The sequence below is a fragment of the Tyto alba genome, unplaced genomic scaffold (assembly GCF_018691265.1).
Source record: "Tyto alba isolate M040663 unplaced genomic scaffold, T.alba_DEE_v4.0 Super-Scaffold_38, whole genome shotgun sequence".
NCBI lineage: Eukaryota > Metazoa > Chordata > Aves > Strigiformes > Tytonidae > Tyto > Tyto alba.
In genome coordinates, this window is record NW_024881313.1 from 18,175,007 (window position 1) to 18,196,000 (window position 20,994).

A 20,994-nucleotide genomic window follows, 5' to 3' on the forward strand; every position below is an offset into this window, starting at 1 on the left:
AGGTCAGTTAATATAATTTTCTTTCAAATAATAATATTGTTTTTCATAGTTAACAGAAAACCAAAGAAATCCAGTTTAAATAAAAACTCATGTGAACCCCAGAGGCATTCATATTTCATTTAAAGTAAATCAATAGACTGCACAGCACAAAACACCACAATTTTAGAGCACATGAAAACGTAGACAGTACCAACAAGAATTTACAATATTAGCCCTAAGAAATAGTAAAATATGATGGACAAAAGGCAAAGAAAATGACGCAGTTATCTTATATTTTACTGCTGAAGTGAAGAATTTGTGTAATGTACATAAAAAATTATTTCATCGTATGAAAAAATGTTCTCACAACTGTACTTGCAGGCCCTTTTGAAGTTCAACATTCACTCTTCATCTTTAGTAGCTGATTATTTTTAAAAAAATATTTTCACAGATCAACTATTTTTTCCAGGTAGTATACTTTTTCTTAAAACACTGCATGCTGGGAAGATGCATACTGCATCCAGTTGTTCCGAGATATAAAATTTTCATTATTTGAAAGGGTGTTTTCTGAAAACACCATTTTTTGTTGTAAAACACCTATTGGCCAGTTTTAAAACTCCATGTCTTGATCTCAAAATACACATCGTATACCCTGGTATATGAAGACCTGTGAAGGCTGCTTGAGAAGTGACAAATTTCCTTTATCACCTCCCCATTCTCTCCCCCATATTCTAATTTTTTCCTCCCAGCCACCACAGAAGTTACTTCCAGACAGAAACATTCCATGCACGGGGCAGGTGAATAGCACCCACCACTGCAATGCATGGCCTTGTGAAAAAGGCATTTGGTCTGTTCAGTAAAATAGCACAAAACTTTAATTTCTATATTAAAGGAGTCTTGGCAGCAGCAGAGGCCAAAAGGTCACTAGAATTCACCTGAGAGTTACATGTGGAAAGAGAAACCAAGAGCTGATCAGTACAAAAGGCAAGGGTAAAAGGTCACTTACCAGAAATCAAGATGCACAGTCCACCTATACATTCTAGCAATGTATGATTGCAAGAAGGTGCCCCGTTATTGAATGCAACCTGTCTTTCATACAAATATCAGCAACACTGCCCTACCAAAAGCTCCATCTGTTTTAAGAACTGCATGAAAACATTGGGATGACTCAGTGAGAGCTTGAGTCAACTGCATGGAGAACATCCAGGAAACACATTTCGGGGCACAGCTCCGAAGATTGAACGTGTTATAATGCACACTGTCAGAAGTTTTTCAGTTTCACACCAGACATCCATTTGCTGTAAGGAACAGAGTTGTCCAAGACCTTGGATGTTCTCAGTGGAAGCAAGAAATCTGGAAGAATTCCTCTGGGAAGACAGAGGCTATAGTCCTGACACTGAGTCTATGATGTACACACTCAGCTCTCTACCCTCTTACTTCAGGAAGGGCACCAAGAGGCTAAACTGATCACTGGTTGAGACAAAATACTGAGCTGATTTAGTACGATTTGCAGCTGATTTACAGTCTGATTCAGTACAGTTACTCTTATTTGTTACCTGACAGCAGTGATCCCAGTACAAGCTGATTACAAACCTATTCACTGGCATTTGTAAAATCACTGCCAGGTACCGATAGGTACTGTGTTCAGTTTATCTTGTAAAATGGTGTCTAGGAAGTAATCACACAGAAAAGACAGGGCACACTTGTAATGGTGAGAAGCAGATGTTAACCTGACAACAGCAATGTTTCCTAAACCAGCTACAGTAACCCAGCCAAAACAACAGTCCCCTTGGAAAACTCACAAATCTTTCAGCACTAGACAGTTGACATCTCACAACAGAACAGCCTACTTTAAGAGTCTGTGCTGACCAATTTGTTAGAAAAATAACTATGTGCCCATGCTTAATCCAACATCCTTCCAAGTGTAATATGCAGATCCAGCACTAATAATGTACTGCTTCATTAAAGGACTAGCCCTAGGATCAGGCACCTAAACACAACAGCAAAGTTTAAAAAGAGCTAGAAGTACGATTGATGAATCTCACGTTCTACATACACACATGTAACCTATGATGTTTATAGTTTCTATAAATAATTATTAAATATACATATAACACAATAAGTAATTTAAAATGCTAAATAAACGGTGCAAAGCATCACCAAAAAAATAAGGCCACTTACAATGTATCCAAAATCCCACATGGGGAAAAAAAAGAGTATTCACTATTGCTAGTGGATTGGAAATCCACACTACCAAGATCTGAAACTCTAACTATTATTTCCATTAGATGTATTTAAAAATATTACTTCAAAACAAACTTTGCACTATGTTTAGAATGCAAGAGACGTTGTTTCCAAAAGCTATACCACTGAAAGAACATTCAAATATATGAAACATTAACATGTTCAAAGAAATTAATTTGAAACTGCTAATAAAATAATACCACTGTTATCCACTAGCAAACAAACGGCACTACTCAACAAGGACATAACTACATAATTTGTCATCCTCCTCCCTCATCTCCCCCTCAAAAACCCCAGTGACTTTTCATTTGGAGTCAACACAAATAAATATTTTCCAGAAATCTTTGTTCTATGAGCTTCTTGTCTACTATAAAGGCAAGCAAATCTGGGTATAATAAAGATGACGGGTCTGGAAACTTCAATAAAATCGGATGTTTACCTAGTTGTGTTTCAAAGTCACCTTAATGTTGGCAAAATATATGGAGATCTGTGGACAAATAGTATTAGAGACAGAAATAATATTCTAAATGAACAGAAGTCCTTACAGAGAAAATTCTTATTGTTTAAATAGTCCATGCAGTATGTCTAACACTGTTAGAGTTCAACATAAGGTACCACAACATGTTACAGACTCACTCATATTTAGTTGACATCATCACATATCTACAAGACACACTTTTTACAGGGTAAAGTATCATATAGTAATCACATTATCTAGAACCCGTCCAAAACTGCCAGAGTATTTTCTATCATGAAACATATTCTTGTCCATATCAAATTTTACCATTAGAAGGTACAACAGAAATCTGTTACACACTTTTCATATTACATCAAGAATCCTAGCTATTCCTGATCACCAATTCTGTTCTGTATTTCTCAGGCTCCTGGGAATTCTTTTCCTTTCCTCTTCAAGAGCATTTCATATAAGTTATTTTTTTTACTAAGACCGTAGGGCTTTCTGACCACCACACCTAATTTTGAAAGGAACATTACATCTTCTATCTTTATGAAGCTACAACTTCAGAATTAGTTCCTTTTTCAGAGAGGTTTTCTTCTCTTTTTGACCTTTTAAGAATTCCAGACTTACTTCCACATTTTTAAATCAAAGGGATTTTCAATTTTGCAGTTTTACCCATGCTAAAATCCAATCAGTTGACATCAACTCCAGAGATCTTTTACTAGGTTACAGCTCTTTTATTAGTGACATCCTTTCCTATACAAATCAAGTGGAACATTCACTTCCAAACCTAAGTCCCTCACTTAAGCAACATTTGCTAAAATACTGAACAAATAAAAGTCTTCGCGACCTGGTTGTTTTGAAGTCTCTCAGAGCTGTGGAAATATATTCAGACAAATGCTTTTCCATAAGTGCTACTCTGATCCAGGCTCGACCCTGCAAGAAGAAACAGGTATCAAATATTTAATTAATATAGAACAAAACAATTTTACATCTGAATATGAATACAGTTGATTTACCTAGGTGAAATGAACAGATTAACAAAATTACCACTAAACAGAAAATATTGCTAAAATGTACTTCATCATAATAATAATGAAAATAGCAAATCCATTCCTACAAATCAACTTTATTGTGAAATAAAGTTCTCCAAATTTTTTTGGGGGGGGGGGGGGAAGTGGGGGTGGGGGGCAGGGAAAGAAAGCTTTTAATTTTAAAAGCAATGGTATTGGAAGTATTCAATCAGTTCCACTGTAAAACATCAGTAACCTACTCTCAAGGCGATTTAAGTAGGGATCTATTAAAAATAATAATTAATAACCCAGTGACATATTTTTATGATGTAATTTGCATAAATTATTTCCCCCCCCTCAGTCAGGACATCATTGTGGAAGGTACACATAATACACAGGAATGAAATCATGTCCAAGAGGCCTAAAACTTGTAGTCCAAAAGCAAAACTTAATTCAAACAGTTCTACAAACTACAGCAATAGCTTCAAAAATAATCATTAGGAATGTATGTTGCACTATGTTTACAGGTCTAGTGTTCAGGATTGTATTTTCAAAAGGCTGCCATAGTAGTGGTTGTCAGTTTAAGAATATCATGAAAAATTCTTGTAACCCATATAAACTTACAAATAGTTATGGAAGTGGCAAGACATCTTTCTGCTTAATATATTTGATGTTTACAGACATCTAGCCGAATATCACTACATTCTACCAAAACCACCTGTAGTAACTTTTAATGCTACTTTTAATTTATACAGGCCTAGATCAAACTAAATTTATAATAAGATAGACAGATGCTAAATAACAACAACAACAAAATAATTGCTTTCATAAATACCAACAACACAGCAAAAACTTTAACATAGAGTGCACTAAAATTAAAAGGCTGTTTATCTGGATAGCTGCCTTTATGTTGCAGTTATTCCGAACATGAGTGAAACACTCAATCCTGATGCTTCTGCCTAGCTAACGACTAAAGCCTATGCAGTTCCCATGAAAGGAGAGCTAACTAGCACTGGCAAACCCTTACTAACAGTTTCCAGGCTGAAGCAGACACCCATCTGGACCACCAGTAAAACTGATGTATACCACTAATATTTGTGTTAATATGCCTCCAACCTTTTCAGATATGGATATCCAAAATCCACACACACTTTAAAAAATTCAACACTGCTCTCCACCGTCACTGCACAAATCAGCTTCTTTGTTTACTATATGGCATAGAGTTTTCCACAGAGTAAAAGAAAATTTAATTTATTTATAAGAGTATTTCAGAAAATAGATTTGCATCGTTATCTACTGAATTTAAACATTCATAGCTATTAAAATATTAGCATTCAGAAAAACCTTTAAAATAAACCTCTAATATAAACAATACAGTAATCGGATTCTAGAATATGAATCTCTCCAGAAAGTATTTTGAAATAAATTCTCCAAATTATCTGAATGTCCAGATCTCAACATAAGCAAGAAGAAAAGCTTCATGACTTAACTCAGTCTACTGCTTCAGTACATTCAGTGCTAGGAAGACTATGTAATACACTGGATAGGAAAAGCAGTTAATAGCTTTTTGCCATATAATCCCAAGTGTTTCAAAGTTTTGATGCAAATTATAGATACATTTACTTTATAAAATTTAAAACTGAGTCTATACAAAAGAAGAAAGAAGCAGCAGTAGGCAGCAAACAAGCTGTTCTGCAACAGTATGGGTCACCAAAATGGTTGCTCAAAGGTCTACTTGACTCATGGTGCTGCTTGAGCCAATCATCAGCTTTTATTGAAGAAAACTGTGGCAGTGTAAATATATGTATTTTAAATTATATTAACCTGAGGCATATCCCTGAAAAAACCCTACAAAATGTTTATACACAACAAGCTAAATATTTCCACCTCACCAATGACACCAACTGCAAATAATCCAGAGTATAATAAAAATCTGGAACTATGGCATTTTTAAAGTAGGCATGGAACACAGTTTGGATACTTGTTCAAACAACTGATTCCAGTTCATTTAGGAATAAAAAGAATTAACGACATTAACGTGTGCATTGTTTTATACTACTAATATTTTCAAATCAGAAGGTTTTCTATTATCAGCCAAGGCTGATTTACACAGAAATACAAGCTATTGAAAAGCATTCCAATCTAGTAAAAAGAATTTGTAATCTCTACCCAACAGTTCTGGTGGGTTTTGTTGGTTTTTGTTTGTTTGTGATATCATTTCCATATAGATCCTTTAAAATAATTTATTAGCAAATAAATCTACTAAAGGCTTTCTGCACAATCACACCAAACTCAGGAGTTGATCACACCTTTTCTATTAATGCATAAATTACATACCAAATAAAATGATACTTAGGTTAGAAGAAAAAAATCATCACATTTCTGCAATTTTAAAATAATATTTGTAAGGCATGCCCACATGAACATAATTTCACTGAGCATACTGCATCTTCCAAAAATTATCTAAGTTCAAACATGTGAAGGCAATCATTTTACAATACAATGTGATCACTAAATAGAGAATTTGAGATTTATTCTACTGAATAACAAATTTAAAAGGAAACAAATTCAGATTTAAAAGTGTTTTTATTTTAAAAGTAAATATTTACTAGGTACATATAAAAAAATAATTATTTCAAACAATAAAAAATTTTATGGGCTAAGCTTAGTAATATGTTTTTTCTTCTAGGTACAAAAATGTCATGTATATTTTAAATGGAAGAAACAATATAATAAAAAAGTCAATTTGACCTTTTTCTTCCCTACCTTAGCTCTAGAAGAGCTGACATTCTCCATGTTCTCAATACTGCAGATACAATTGTGAGAGACTTTTCGGCAAGCTACTCGAATGTAGTCCCAGAAACTACGAGGACTTTCATAGCCGAACCAGGTGATCTGACCTTAAAGCAAAATAAAAGATAGGTAAAGATTTATGAACCTCCCTCTCTGCTTATTGGAGATAAACATAATTAAAATACTTCCCTGTAGATTGCCTACACTGACAGGACTTTATACAAGCAAGTCCATGAATTCCTACTGAAAACTGGATCACAAGTGTAAAAAAACCTTGCATTGTGCTGCTCACCCCAGTTCAAAACCAATGGACAAAGAGAAGTTTGGGACTTTTGTGTACATAGGGGTATTTTGTTATTTTTTTCCTTGCTAGTATGCTATATTAACACTCAAGAGTTCTTCAGAGGACTCTTAAATCACAGCAGAGCACACACTGTTGTGACTTAAAAACATGATGAAAGAAGTATTTATCATTAATACAGCAAATTAAAGAAAATTCTGTTATTTAAAAAAATAAGCTATATATATAAAATTCTATAAAAAAAAATATCTCTATAAAAATATATATATAGAAGCCCGCGCTGCTGTGGTAGTGTTATCTTTAGGACCAGATTGGAAATTTTCAAAATGTGCTTTCATTGAAGGAGAAATTGATGTATGATCAAAAAAGTTTTGCAGTCACACTTTATTCTGAGTATATACAGAACATTCCTTGGAAAGTTGACCAAAATGGATTGAGCAAATCATTATCTCTTCTGAAGCTTTAACCATAATCCTTCATGTTCTTTTCCAACTTGGGATGTATTGCAGTTGGAAAACAAAAGGCAAAATTACATACTACTTGTAACCACTTCACACAAAATATACTTCATCACAGACACAGCAGTTCAGCCTCATTTTTTCAGACTGAACAGCGTACAACTGTGAACAGGTATGTGTAAAGTAAGATGAACATTGCCCTCTGGTGACAGACATTATTACATATGTGCAAAACCGCTTCTCCATATAAAATGAGATCTTATTGTTAAATTAATTTATTTTATTTCAAGTCTTGAGTTGTACTTCTGAAGCTCTACTAATTTATCAGAAATACTTTAATTCTTTTGCTGTTAGAAAGCTGATTTCAAGAAATAATATATTAGACTGATACTGTAAATCAAATATACAGAAAATAAACCGCAAAAATATGACAAGGGCATTTTTATCTAGCATGAGTTATCTTAGCTCCAAGCATTGCCAGAGGAGTGTCAAAGGAAATTCAAGTGGTGGGTATTTTTCCCCTTGAGGGTGCATGTAACTTGACTCTGTGGCCCATCTGCTTACTTCACCACATGGATTTAGCTATTAAATTCAAAGATTGGTAAAAGACTTTTTTTTTTTTTTAAAAAATAGCAAGAAGAATTTATATATACTACCCAATACGCTAAAGGAAAAACAAAATTCCAAGGTGCTTCAGTTACTGTAGATACAGATCTTCTCAGTTCTAAAGACTGAAATAAAAGAATTTCCATGAGGTAAGTGTGTAAGCACTTACTATTTTTGTTGAAATGCCAAGTGTAGTAGATAGCAACAAGAATTCAATAGCATTTTAAGAACACAAAAAGCTACAGTTATTTTTCATATTCTTTACAATATCAGAAAGATTTCTGCCCTGGGGATTACATCTGCAAAATTAAATGCAACTTAAGTGTGAAGATGAGTATGTCACCAATTCCAGTGTCAACTAATAAAGGCAAGCATATCATCCAATAACTTCTGTGGCTTTCTCAAGTTATCTTAAGGACAGAATATATTCTGCAAAAAAACCCAGTTTCACTCTATAGTTTTATGAAGTCACTAATTCAAAGCAATTCCTCTTACCAATGAATACCTGAAAAACTCATTACATTTAGAAACAAAAATACATTTATAACATAAATACATAGCAGCATACAGCACTTATTTAGCTTACATTGGTCAGCAAAGCAAGCTGGCCATAATTACAATATACTCTGACATAATAGTGGGCTCTCATCTCGAAGCCAGCTCTGTGAGAGGGTAGGATGGGTTTCAGACTTCAGTAGGAATTGTCTTCACTTGAAACCCACAGCCAGCTCAGGACCTTTTGTGAATCAAGGACTTCTATATTTCACTATTTTCTCCCTACAACTTTAAATCTTGCCCCACTCTATTAATTAACACTTCTGAAGAAAAACTTTCTTAATCATACTATACACAGAAAAATGTTGGAAAAGACTGTCTGAGAACAGTGAGAATATATTTTAATAACTGCTAAATAAGATATTAAGCTGTATATTCCCTACAGGTTTAAAAGCTTTCAGTGTATGAAATTCTATTTGGCCCTCAATGCACTCAATGTACACTGGCACAAGAACTCTCAAGAATGAGGAATGAAATAGCTCCCACTATTCAGCACTTGTCAGGCTGTGCCGTGTCCAGTTCTGGTCCTCACAATTCAAGGACAAAGGCAGTCAACTAGATACAACAGTTGTGGCAGATCTTTTTCCACACCCAAGAAATTCTTCACGAATAAGACATTAAACAGTTTGATTTCTACTCAATCACAGTCCAATTTTATATCTATAAAGTTCCACAGAAAATCCACAAAAAATAAGTTTTAATACAAATTGTTGGTAATAAGCTTGCAAATTAGTCCTTTGAGGAATATCCACAATACCTACTCTTTTATTTTGGGCCTACAGAATAGGTCATTAAAAATTAAAAATTTACAGTAGTTCATAAACCCAGTCCTCCAAGATAATTATAAATTAATTTACTATTTTTCTCCATACAGAACAATGGAGAATGAACTAAATCACGAATTACACAAGAGCCCTACTATTTATTTTTAGCCAAAACCAGTAATATGATCATTATGTGTGTATAAATATTAAATCTAGTAACAAAAGCTCTTCTGCAAATAGCATTATTGCAACAAATAAAGTGCCACTGCAGCCATATGCTTAGACTTTGTTTTTTTTCATGACAGTAGTGCCTTCAGCTCTTATTTCATTAGCCTACATTTTTCACCTCCATTGTATCTCCACTACCTTAAGTATTTTATCCAGCAGACTTGTTTCTTCCAGGATGAGCAGCATTACAAGCTGCATCTCACTCAAAGAACTCTGCTTCCTCACCTGTGACCTAGACCTACTAGCGCAAATTGTCTTCTGCAGACATAGTTCATACCCTTTCCCTTTGCAACTACTGTTTATGCCTGAATGATTAGAATTCAGGGAATTTGGATTAAAAAAAAAAGATATTAATATATACTATATATAGTAAAAAAAAACTGTATCAGAAAGGATAAATTGTGCACAGTAGATACAAGAAAAGCCTTTCACTGCTTCAGAAATTAATTCTTTAAAATTCACCTTACCATGTAGTGCAAAAACCGAACATTTACAGGTGACATCACTAGTACAGCCATTTACCATTACCTCCACCAGACTACTGATGATGCATGAACCTAGAACATTTATAGAATGAGGAAAGGAAGAACAACATTACATTTGCCTTTCCACTCAAGCAGCACTGATCACCCTAGAAGCTTACTACTCATAGTAAGTTTTCTAAAAGAAAAAAGAAAAGCAAGCAAACTCCACAGTCACTAAAAATTAGGAATAGCAGATCAGATAGAAACAAGCTGCTCTCATGGACAACTCTAGCAGAAGCTTTTGACATGTTTGTAATACCTTCTAAATGTATGCACAGGAAAAAAGGCACCCGAAGTTGTGAAAGTATCAAAATAGCACAGTATAGCATACTGTTCTGTGCCATTATGGTGGTAAATGCAAAAAAGTGTAGGGATGACAAGTACGTTCACAGTAACTACAACATGCAAAAATTACTGACGTCACAAGCAAGATGCACTATATACATTGTCAGCGATGGAACTTAAATTATATACCAAAACTATTTCTAAGCATGCATACTGGCTAGCAGTTTGGATATAAGCAGATTTTGCTGTAAAGCATATTACAATGAAAACATAGTAAGTCAACACACACATACACATGACAATAGTTTTCAGAAGTATGTTTGAGATGATGGCCACAAAAATTTACAATAGTTATTAAAGTTCTTCAGCCCTAACTCAGTTAAAACTAAAGTGATAGAAAAAGGCAGAAAACCATACAACATTGTTATATAGTAAAGACAATATATACATCACTTTGAATTAACTTCAGGTTTTAAATCAGCTAGGATATACCTGTGATTAAATCCCAAGTACTGTTGCTGAACACTTTCTGATGCCTCTACCATTTCTGCACTAACTATATTTATTTAGCTGATCTGATAAAAAGGGCACTTACAGGAAATATACCTGAAAAATCTGTGGTTAGTAGTGAAAACAATAAACCACCAAGACAACTACATGATACAGTTTAATGTCCCACAGCACAGAACAGTTAAGAAAGGAACAAATTCCAAGTAACTATCTGGGGGAAAAAAATTGCTCCTGAAATCATCCAGCTTGCTTTAAAGATTATCAAACACACATACATTCATATACAAATTTGTAAAATCCCTTTCAGGATGATAGGTTTTATTTGGTCCAGAGCCCTTCAAACACACTGTCTCTGTATCCACTGAGAATATCACTTACTCTCTGCTGTATTATAAAACCATGAACGTTCTTATTCCTGAAAAGGAATGAGAGTAATTAGTCACTCATCTTTCTTCTGTTACTCCTTCTCTCCTAACTTTTCAAGATCTTCAATTGTCTTGTCCAATAGCATCATATCTCAGCAGCAGGCATACCACACAGCTTATTTTAATGACAGTTAGAACACATGCTTATATCCCCATCATTATGACATTTGGGCTACTCTGCATTTGCAATAGAACCAGCACTTGTAGGGAGTACCAGGTACACTACTCATACAGTATTACACAGTACAAGGATAAGTATCTCTCCACTTTCAGAAGGCAGTGAATGGCTTGCAACCCCTGAAAAGGCAGTTAACACAATTTACCCGAACTCTCTCTCTTCCTTAGAGCAATTCAAAAATTGACTGTGAGCCAGACTGCTTTTTCTAACAACAGTGGCCTACTCCTGACTGCTACTTATTGGCACTGGTGTACACATAACTGTAAGGTAGTACAGATGTGGCCTTTTGGCCATGGCATAACATGCTACCTTCTTGGAACTATTTCGGTGTCATATGTGCTGTATCTTCTGTATCACATGAACAGATACTTGCATTCAAGCAGCATTCAGAGATCTCTGTTGTGTAAGCAGATACATTTATGCTGACCTCATTTTATTACTAAGCAAACACCCACATCTAAACCACTCTTAATAAAATGAGCAGCTGGGTTAAAGCAGTGCATGCATGGGGACAGTCATTAGTTTTCTGCCTGTTTGACTTCCTGGTCTGGCTCACCACAGAATCTGGTGAAGACCATGGCCAATATCAGGGAAAGGTAAACACAGAGTGAGCGATACATTTAATGTCAGAAAAGACAGTTGCCAGTAAAAGCTTTGTGATAAAAGTAAAACTCAATGCATTTTTTTTTTTAATGTTAATTGTTCCCTCCCCAGCCAGTACTTCCAAAGGAAGTTAAAGATTAAGAATTGTTATTTGCCATGGCCTTAAGCAAGTAAAGGTCTATATACTCAAACTCTCAAATTTGGATCATTGGTTTAACTACACTGCCCTGGGATTATCCTGACAACTTTGATACAATGAAGCCATGTATTTTACCACAGCCAAACAGATCGTCTATTTTCTGCCTGCTTTATAATGTTTTCTACAACCCACTGCAATCATCAGTCTGCTTACCGTCTGCTCCTACTGACCAAAGTATGCATTCAGAATATATTAGTCATTTCCATCAATAAAATGCAATTTCTTTCAAGCCCAGTGTTGTATAATATATATTCACTTAAAATTTGAATTGTCATGATACATCTGTTATCTCAATTTCCCTTTCAAGTTTTTAAAGAATAAAACAATTACTCACAGTGATCTAGTTTATTAATGAAATATTCCCCACTTGCAATACAAAGCACAAGTTGATGCCTTTTCCTGTATTTTTATTTAACTCTGCAAACTTAGAAAATCTTATGGGTAATTATAAGGGGAAGACTGAAACAACAATTTAGCCTTTTGAATTTATTTGAAATAATTTTTTACTTGCAAATTCCATTTGCCTGTAACCCATTTGCCAACCTGTCAAGGCTTCTTTTCTGTACTGCCTGTTCTGAATAATAAACTGTGAAGAGAAAGAATACTAAGAAAAAAAGATACATAAAATTCATAATGATTTTTGCTCAAAGATCACTGAAGATGGGGGAGGAGGAGAAAACAGAGCAATTTCTCTGCAGTGTCAAGTTGCTAAGTACCCATAATCTCTCCAATAATCTTTGTCACAATGTGACAAACACCATGTTTCTACCCCACTGTGTGATTTTTCTTTTTCTTCTCTGACAGAATGACAGCAGGTAGCAATTGTGCTACTCAAACGTCAGCCTACACACAATATTGTTCACAAAACTTTGTTATGAATATTAAAAAGTAAAAGTATGAAAAGGAGTAGATTGTCATGTTACACATCTATATTTAGATGATTATGATGTCCTTCATAATCCTCAAATAATTTCAGAAACTGTACACAGAACTGAGAAATGAGGAGAAGCTTCCAAAGTCCTTTTCTAGTGACTGCTACTGCTAAGGCACACTCTGTTCTTTTAGCAAAGCAGCTTCCTCTAGAACAATCAGAAAACGCAAACAGACATTTTCTTGAATTAGAACAACATCTGACTCCAATACAAGAGGAAAATCAACAACTGACCTTTTCCAAAAGCAATTTAATCCAGATCCATTACATTCCAGAAGCAAAAAACAGCTTCACTAGGAGGGTGGGGGGACAGGAATGAAAGGACCTAAACACAGTATCTGGAAAGGAAGGCAACAAAAGCAGGGAAGGAAGAAAGAAAAGGGAGCAGCACCACAGACAGGCTCTCAGTAGCTTCTGTTAAAGCAGAAAATGCTACAGTTGTCTTTCAGACTCATCATAAAGCAGAAAAGCAGCCTGTGCTCAGCACCATGGCAACATCCACTTGCTTAATTACTAGCCAAGAAGGCTTCCAACAAGAACACTGGAAACATGTTTCCCAAAACCACTTCCCTCACTTTTCCACAGTAATGCGAACAATCAGGAAGGCAATAGCAAAGGGACAGATGCACAATGAAAGCCAACATTTTCATTCAGCATCAAGGAGTTTCTACAGATGCACACTGGTTTCATATAAGCAAATTATCATGGCAGAAACATCACCAGTAAGGAAGTTAATTAACATACCTTTCAGTCGATGACTTAGAATCTGTTCCAGAATGGCTGCAAAATTATTAAATTCAGGGGAAGTATCATCTATAGTCTCAAAACAGGAACGATCAATCAGAGTCTTGACTGAAAACCTAGAGCAAAAGTACAGGCCAATCATAAATTGTATGGAGAGCTATTGGTTCTCTAGAGCAGGACAGTAGTCTGTATAAGCCAAATGAGCAAAAAACAGAAAAACACCTTGATGATTTCAAGTTCAGTCAAAGCAACACACACACATACCACCACATCAAGAAATAGCCTTGAAATACGGTCATCACTGTTGGTCTTAGGCATTAAGTCTTAAAAGCAAAAAGAAAACAATAATCCCCACACTTTTTACATAGAAGCGAGCTAATTATCTTCTTCTCTAAACTATTTTAATAAAGCTGCAGAAAAACAAGCACTCAGAAGCACCTAACATCAATCTCTCTTTTTAATCCTAAACATCATGATTTTTGGTTGACACTTCAGCATGTTCCTTTTATTCAAAAATCCATGCCCCAAAATCAGAAGTATAAATTTTATCCTATTATGAAAACAATGTCATTTCATCCCAATGCATGAATAATCCAAACATATTATAAAACAATGATTTATTTATGTGCTGACAGCTCTGTGCATTAACCTAGACAGGCTGATTTCCCTGTAAATGGGGGTAATCCCTATTCAGCAGCATATTACTTCATTGTTATGCCAGAAAAACTATCAATTTAAATGATCTAACATCTGAAATTGGAAAGGCTGAATCAGGCCATTGTAAAAAACAGATGAGATTTAATTAGTCAGTTAGCCAGTAAACTGTGTTTAGTTACACCTGTGCTTACACAATTTTGTTCTTATTCAGAAGATAGTTTAAAACTCAAGAAACAAGACAAAAATTTTTGGTTTGCCTTCACAGTTTTAATCATAAACCGCTTTTATTTTCCTTCCTGCTCCTTGTTCTTCAGTTTTCAGTTTCAAGGCAAGTTTCCTATGTCCTCAACTTTGAAAGTGACACTTATTTTGAGATATTTACTGTTCTTTGCAACAATCCTTACTTGTATTAATGGAGCCATACTAGAGCCTGAGGCAATAGTTTTCACAATACCCAAATGTCAGCAGTACCAGTTTAAGAAGTTCCCAGCCTGCCTGCTCATCCCAGACCCTATACTTGAGCACACTGCTCCCTCAGTTGTGCCAGTTCTATTTTTATGGGGTTCACTATGAACTAATCTAGATTTTCAGTACTTGAGGAGGGGTGGATTGATTCTTAAACATGGATACATTCATAATAAATACGTTTCACAGCATCTCAACACAAACAGTTCTGCAGCTGTGCTGTAGAAGCAGGATACTACATAGGCATGGGCAGGAATGAGACTCCTTAAACCAGCAGTAGAATTTTCAAATGCTCGGTACTGTAAAAGTAACTTAACAGCATTCTTAGTGGAGTCAGCACAACCTCCTGATGCTCATTTACTAAATGAAACTAATTATGCTCAAAGTGAATTGACATATATATATATATTTCAAGAGATTCAACGCAATTATGTTATACTAAGTAAACTTCTGAATAACGACTCCCCATCATACCCTTCCTGCAGGCTTCTATTGTAGTGTTTTTGGCAGGACAGGAATTAGGAGTGAGAAGGGTGGAGGAGGAAGCTTCTCCTGCAGTGCCAAGTTATGACTCAGTTTTGAACTCCTCCACATTTTTAACCAATTTTGAGTAAGTGAGAGACATGCAAGCCCACCAGTAGATGCTTACCTAGCCAGTATCATTACTATTGACTACCCTGATGGCACTAATGATTGCTTACTCAAAGCAATACCAAGAGCTGTGAAATTATCTATAAAAAAAATTTCTTAATTTTGAAATACAAATGCGTATAGCAATGCTATGACTAAGTCAGTATCAACTGTAACAAGAAGACCTCTCCCACACTGTGCAGGTCTGAAAAAGAGAAGGTGCAGCATCTCTCTCACTCGTGGGTACATACACAAGAGACAGTGAGTTAGCAGTGTAATGTATGGGACTGTATATAGGAATATCATCTCAAAAACTCGGATACACAATCATGACACAATCATCTATAAACTGCAAAACAAAGTAGTGTGTATGTAGCTATGCCTATTTTTACTCTATTCACTGCCCTACTTAAAAGTTCACTAGTTAATATTGCACAGGATACATATTCAGAAATGGAGATATATTCAAGAAAAAAAAAAAAAAACAGAGTTCACATATACTTCTAAAAAAATAAGTAATTTATTTTTTTAATTTTAAAGCACTATGCAATTCAATTGAAGGAAAAAAAAAAATCTAGTTTTTCAGAATACAACAATTTTTAAATACCTAGGGTCTGATTAGAAAAGACAGTCTAACAGCTCATCATCATTAATGGTGTACTTTTGAAGTGTTCATATTACTACTACGATGTTCTATATAGAAATATTAATTTACATCTTTCTACACTTTTACCAAAACTCAAAACATTTACAGCTATGTCAAGTTTGGCTGAAATTCACCTTTAGGAGAACTGACAGGAGTGTGAATATGTATACCTTATTTCCATAGAGCAGGAAGGTAACAGTGCTACCAGGCAAAATTTGATTGACCAGAAATATTTTTTGGAAGACTAAAAAAAATTCTTAGACAAATACTTCTGTGTTAGATTTTTTTTTTTCTTTTTTCTCCAGTGCTACGGAGAGACAAACATATCTCTAAGTGTAAGTTAAAAGTCACAAACACATCTTGCATTTTAGATATTTGTATTTCACCATGCCTACTGTGCAGATTGGAAAAAGGTATGTAGAAGTGATATCTTTGAAAAAAGTTTACACTGTAGGCATTGGGTAAGCAATTTTTACTCAGTCATGAAAGACGCCTCATATATTCTTTCCAGTGTACAGCCCCCCCAGAAAAGAAAGCCCATTCTCTTGCACAGTTATGTGGAACCACTTGGGGACTGAAAGTCAAGAAAGAAACGGTCAGGTCTAAAGTACACAAGTACTATGAAGAAAAAAATGTCCAAGCAGGTAGAGCTAGAGAAGCTTTCTTGTTTCCGCTTGTTACTCCCAACTTCATCTTCTCTCCACCGGGCTGCTACAGCAGCATTGCACTCTAGAGCAGACTACCTACACTTCAGAGGTAACAGAGAAATTGTAACAAAAGGGCATGAGAAAGCAAAGTGTCTTGAAAACAAACTTAAAATTTTCGAAGATTAACTTTTTTGTGGACTGTAGGAGCAGAGGAGTAATATAGCTCCAATATCTGTTGCTTCAAGACTATTTAAAAAAATGTCTATTATCCAACCATTTCCCACTGTGTCACTGCAACAATAGGGTTGGTTTTTTGTTTTGTTTGGGTTTTTTCATAAAGTAACCACCATTGGAGAGTTTCCAATATTAGTGTTTCTAAATGACCTTCGTGAACTCTGATGTTTTCAAGTTCTTACATACTCTTCTTTGTCACAAATCTAGTCTTGCTTGAGCGGAAAATGGATGTAGAAACAGTAGCATTCTCCAATCTTAGACAGACTTTCGGATTATGTAAAAGGGAAACGTTCTTGGATAAGAAAGATTTATAGCAATCTTTACGGGGTAGGTTCTTCTACTGTTTTGCAAGATGTTAAAGAACGTCTCACAAATTTCTTTAATAACTCCAAACCAAAGTGAAACCGTTTGTGCATATATTCTAGGTCTACAGGCTTATTTCCAAAAGAGTGATAAGCCTCTAATCAAAAAGCAAATAGGCAGAAAATGTGACTGCTATATGAATTTGTCACTTTACATTGTGAGATTCTGCTCCTCCCAGTTTTCAAATGAATGAAAGGATTCTGTCAAATTTATTTAGCTTGCAATTTGGAAAATATCATTAAAATGCCATTTTAAAGAACATAAACTATTAATATGGAATAATCCCCAAGATAATAAACAGATATCCCGTAACTGGACATGAAACCAGACAGTTCAGCTAAGGGGCAAAGTCACTACAGCAGCTCTTATGCATATTAGAAAATTCACTGTTTTAAAAATACATTTCCTGACAGTTGTTCAATTTTGTGTTAACATTCTACATTTAAGCTATGACTCTCACTTCCAAGGCCTGCCTCTACTTTTTTTGGTAGTTCTGCACCTATATGGATCTTTGATTTATGAATTTAGAGAAGATGAGATTAAAACCATCTACACAATCTAGAACAACCTCAAAATCCAAGCACCACTTACTGGAAAAGAGAAGGCAACAAACTTTAGGGGAAAAAAGGTAGGGAGAGAGACAGAGCTTAGAACATGTATTACTTATTCAAACAAACAAAAAAAAAAAATCCTAAAAATTACTGCAATTCAAATCATGGCTGTACAGTTACACAAACATAACCATGTATTTTCACATGCAATTGGTTTATGGAACTTAACTATGTTACTTCGGATGGCTACATTGCCACTCAACATTTTAGTGGAAAAAAACTGTTCCTTCCAAAGCTGTAAACATAAAAAACTATCCACATCTGTATGAGGAGTTAGATACCATCACTGTAAGAAAAGACTAAAAATCCAAAGCCTGGTTTAACTATTAAGTAAAAATCTAGTAAACTGAAGCTTTGACAAAAATATTTTATTAAATTATCAGAGACTGTTAACAGATGGTAATTCAGAAGAATATCTTCCTTGTGATTTCTCACCTTCACTGGGTAGCAAGTCATATAATCCAAATTTAATTGAATCAATTCATTTGAGCTACTTTTACTATTATTTCACATTCTCACACAATTTTGATTGGAAAGGACTATTATCTTACAGGTTTTGATACTAATTTTGCTATTCCCAACAAATAAAAATTTTCAATAATAGAAAATGTGTAACAAATACAGTAAAGCACAGAAATATTTTAAACATTTACTCTTACACTGGCGGACTAATAAAAAGATAAATATATGTACATCATAATAACACAAATCCTTTATCATCCTTTCCAAAATTTAAGGTGTATTCACAAACTAGGAACTTCAGGTTTTGTGGAGGTGTAGCAAAATTAAATTGTTTTACTGAAAATAACTAAAATACACCAATTTCAAATAGTTTCTGCAGTAGCTTGTTTCATATGTGACTGAATTGCCTCAGATTTCTAAGCATCTTTAAATATGTTACAACATCATTTCAACTGCAGGACAAGGACATGAAATAAACAAACCAAAAAATAAAATGTAACAGCACAGAGTATAGAAGAGTTCCTCTAAAATAAGGAGGCAGAAAAAAATCACAAACTCTGCAGAATACAGTATATTCCTTTAAATAAACCTGCTTCTGTCCTGCACAATTATGTCATTACTTGATAAAACTGGTGTTTTCCCAAGCCTGCAGATCAGCAATACCTGTATCTCTGTAATAACAAGTGAAACTGAAAGCTTCTGTTTCTTCTATTTGATCTGCTTCAGTAAGTCTAGTAAAAAGGTACTTTCTTCTGTGTTTTTGTTGCATATCTTTTTCACAGGTAAGGGTAGAGGTAAGCATAAAAGCCTGGGAAAAGACAGAATAGTATCGATCCTACTCTGAAACCCAGATACTAGGACTTGAAAGAATATTGAAGTAAATTCCTTGCAATAGCCAGATGACAATTATACTTTATAAAACTCATGGACAACATACAATAAAAAAAAAAAAATAATATGGGGTCCTAAACGTTTTTTAAAAGTACTGCTGCAGCATTAAGTGGTGAGGGTACAAAATTATTTAGTAGTTTTCCTGGTACATTATTAAATTTGTGAGAACTAAAATTATATCACAGCTCATATTAGTCTGTTGAAGATCTTCTCCAGATAATATTCAAATTGGTTTGAAAACTGTAAAATCTAGCAATTGAAGCAAACAAACTAACAGAGTCTGCTAGAAGCATATTCATGTATTTTAAAAAGTTTGCCATGATGTAATGGGTCAGTACTACACACCTGGAAATGCTACATGAATTCAACGATGACAGCAGTGTTAACGCTTCCACGAAAAAACATAGGAAATATTATTAAGCTTGTATAAGCTCAGCACGAATATGCTAAACAAATTTTGAATACACTAGATCTAGCCTGTACTGCAGATCTCCTGATCTAGATTTTGGAGATAAAAATACCCCCTGAACGCAGCCTCCTCGGTACTGCTCTTGCGGCACAGTGTGTTAGCAAGAACACACGGTTAGCCACTTCTACAGCAGCCCAGAATTAGAGTTTCAGGTTTCACTTCACGTCCAATACATATTAAGTCTAAATTTTAAAAGCGGCTGCACCACGTCACAATTTAACAGAAATCGATACTACACCAATTCTATTTGCACGAAGACGATAAACCTCAGTTCAACACTACTGCGAGTTTAGCCTGCCCTGCCTTGCTCGGTCACACGCCTCTCGCCCAGGAACGCGATCCGGGTGCCAAAACCAAACCTCTCTCCCGGCCCCGCACAAGAGCGTTTAACGCCCGGGTGCGCCCCTGCCCCTCGCCCCCCCGCCCCCCCCCCCTCAGCGCCCCGCACGCAAACGCTCCCGGAGGAGCTGAGTCAGGATGCTGGAGGCTGCCCTCTCTCGCCGCTACGTGCCCCCGGCGGCCGGCGCCTCCCCGGCCTTCCCCCCTCCCAGGGCGGCCGGCGGCTGCGGCGGGGCTGCCGCCCGCGCTCCCTCCCCGGCGCGGCCGCCACGAGCCGCGGCCGCGAGTCACCTGCGCGGGGTGGGGGCGGAACGGCCCCCTAGGGCCGCAGCGCGGCCGGCGGCCGCAGCGGCGGGAGGGCGAGAGGAGCGGCCCCCTCTGGCAGGGCAGGGCAGGGCAGGGCCGGGCCCGGAGGCTCACCTGCACACCGTGATCAAGTTCCGCCTTTCCACCGCAGCGTTGCGAGACGGGACGCTCTTCCTGCGGGCGGAGACGTTGAGCCCCCCTAAGCCGAGGGACATCATCTCGGCTGGGGGCAGGTGGAGCCGCCGGGGCTGGCGCGGAGCCTTTGTTCCCGGCCTCCCGGTCTCGAGGATGCTGCGCCCGCCGCCGCACGCGGAGGATGAGGCCCCCGTGTTCTCCCCACTGCTCCTCCCGCCGCTCGGCCCGCGCGGGAGCAGCGCCCCGAAGCAGGCGGCAGGTCGGGCGAGGAGGCGCCGGGGTCCCCGCGGCGGGGGCGGCTCGGCCCCCCGCGCCCCCCCCGCTGCCGGCAGCCGGGCCGCC

At 36.5% G+C, this 20,994-nt stretch overlaps 1 protein-coding gene across 1 annotated transcript in view; it reads right to left on the reverse strand.

The window, feature by feature from the left end:
• Positions 1 to 20,994, reverse strand: part of RUNDC3B (RUN domain containing 3B) — a 53,823-nt gene extending 32,829 nt beyond the window's left edge. Inside the window, exons 1-4 of the mRNA XM_042802088.1 lie at positions 20,632 to 20,994; positions 13,798 to 13,913; positions 6,460 to 6,593; positions 3,531 to 3,616 (exon numbers count right to left, since the gene is read on the reverse strand). Of these exons, the coding sequence (XP_042658022.1) occupies positions 3,531 to 3,616; positions 6,460 to 6,593; positions 13,798 to 13,913; positions 20,632 to 20,735 (440 nt within the window). The 5' untranslated portion in view covers positions 20,736 to 20,994. The remainder of the gene's footprint in view (positions 1 to 3,530; positions 3,617 to 6,459; positions 6,594 to 13,797; positions 13,914 to 20,631) is intronic.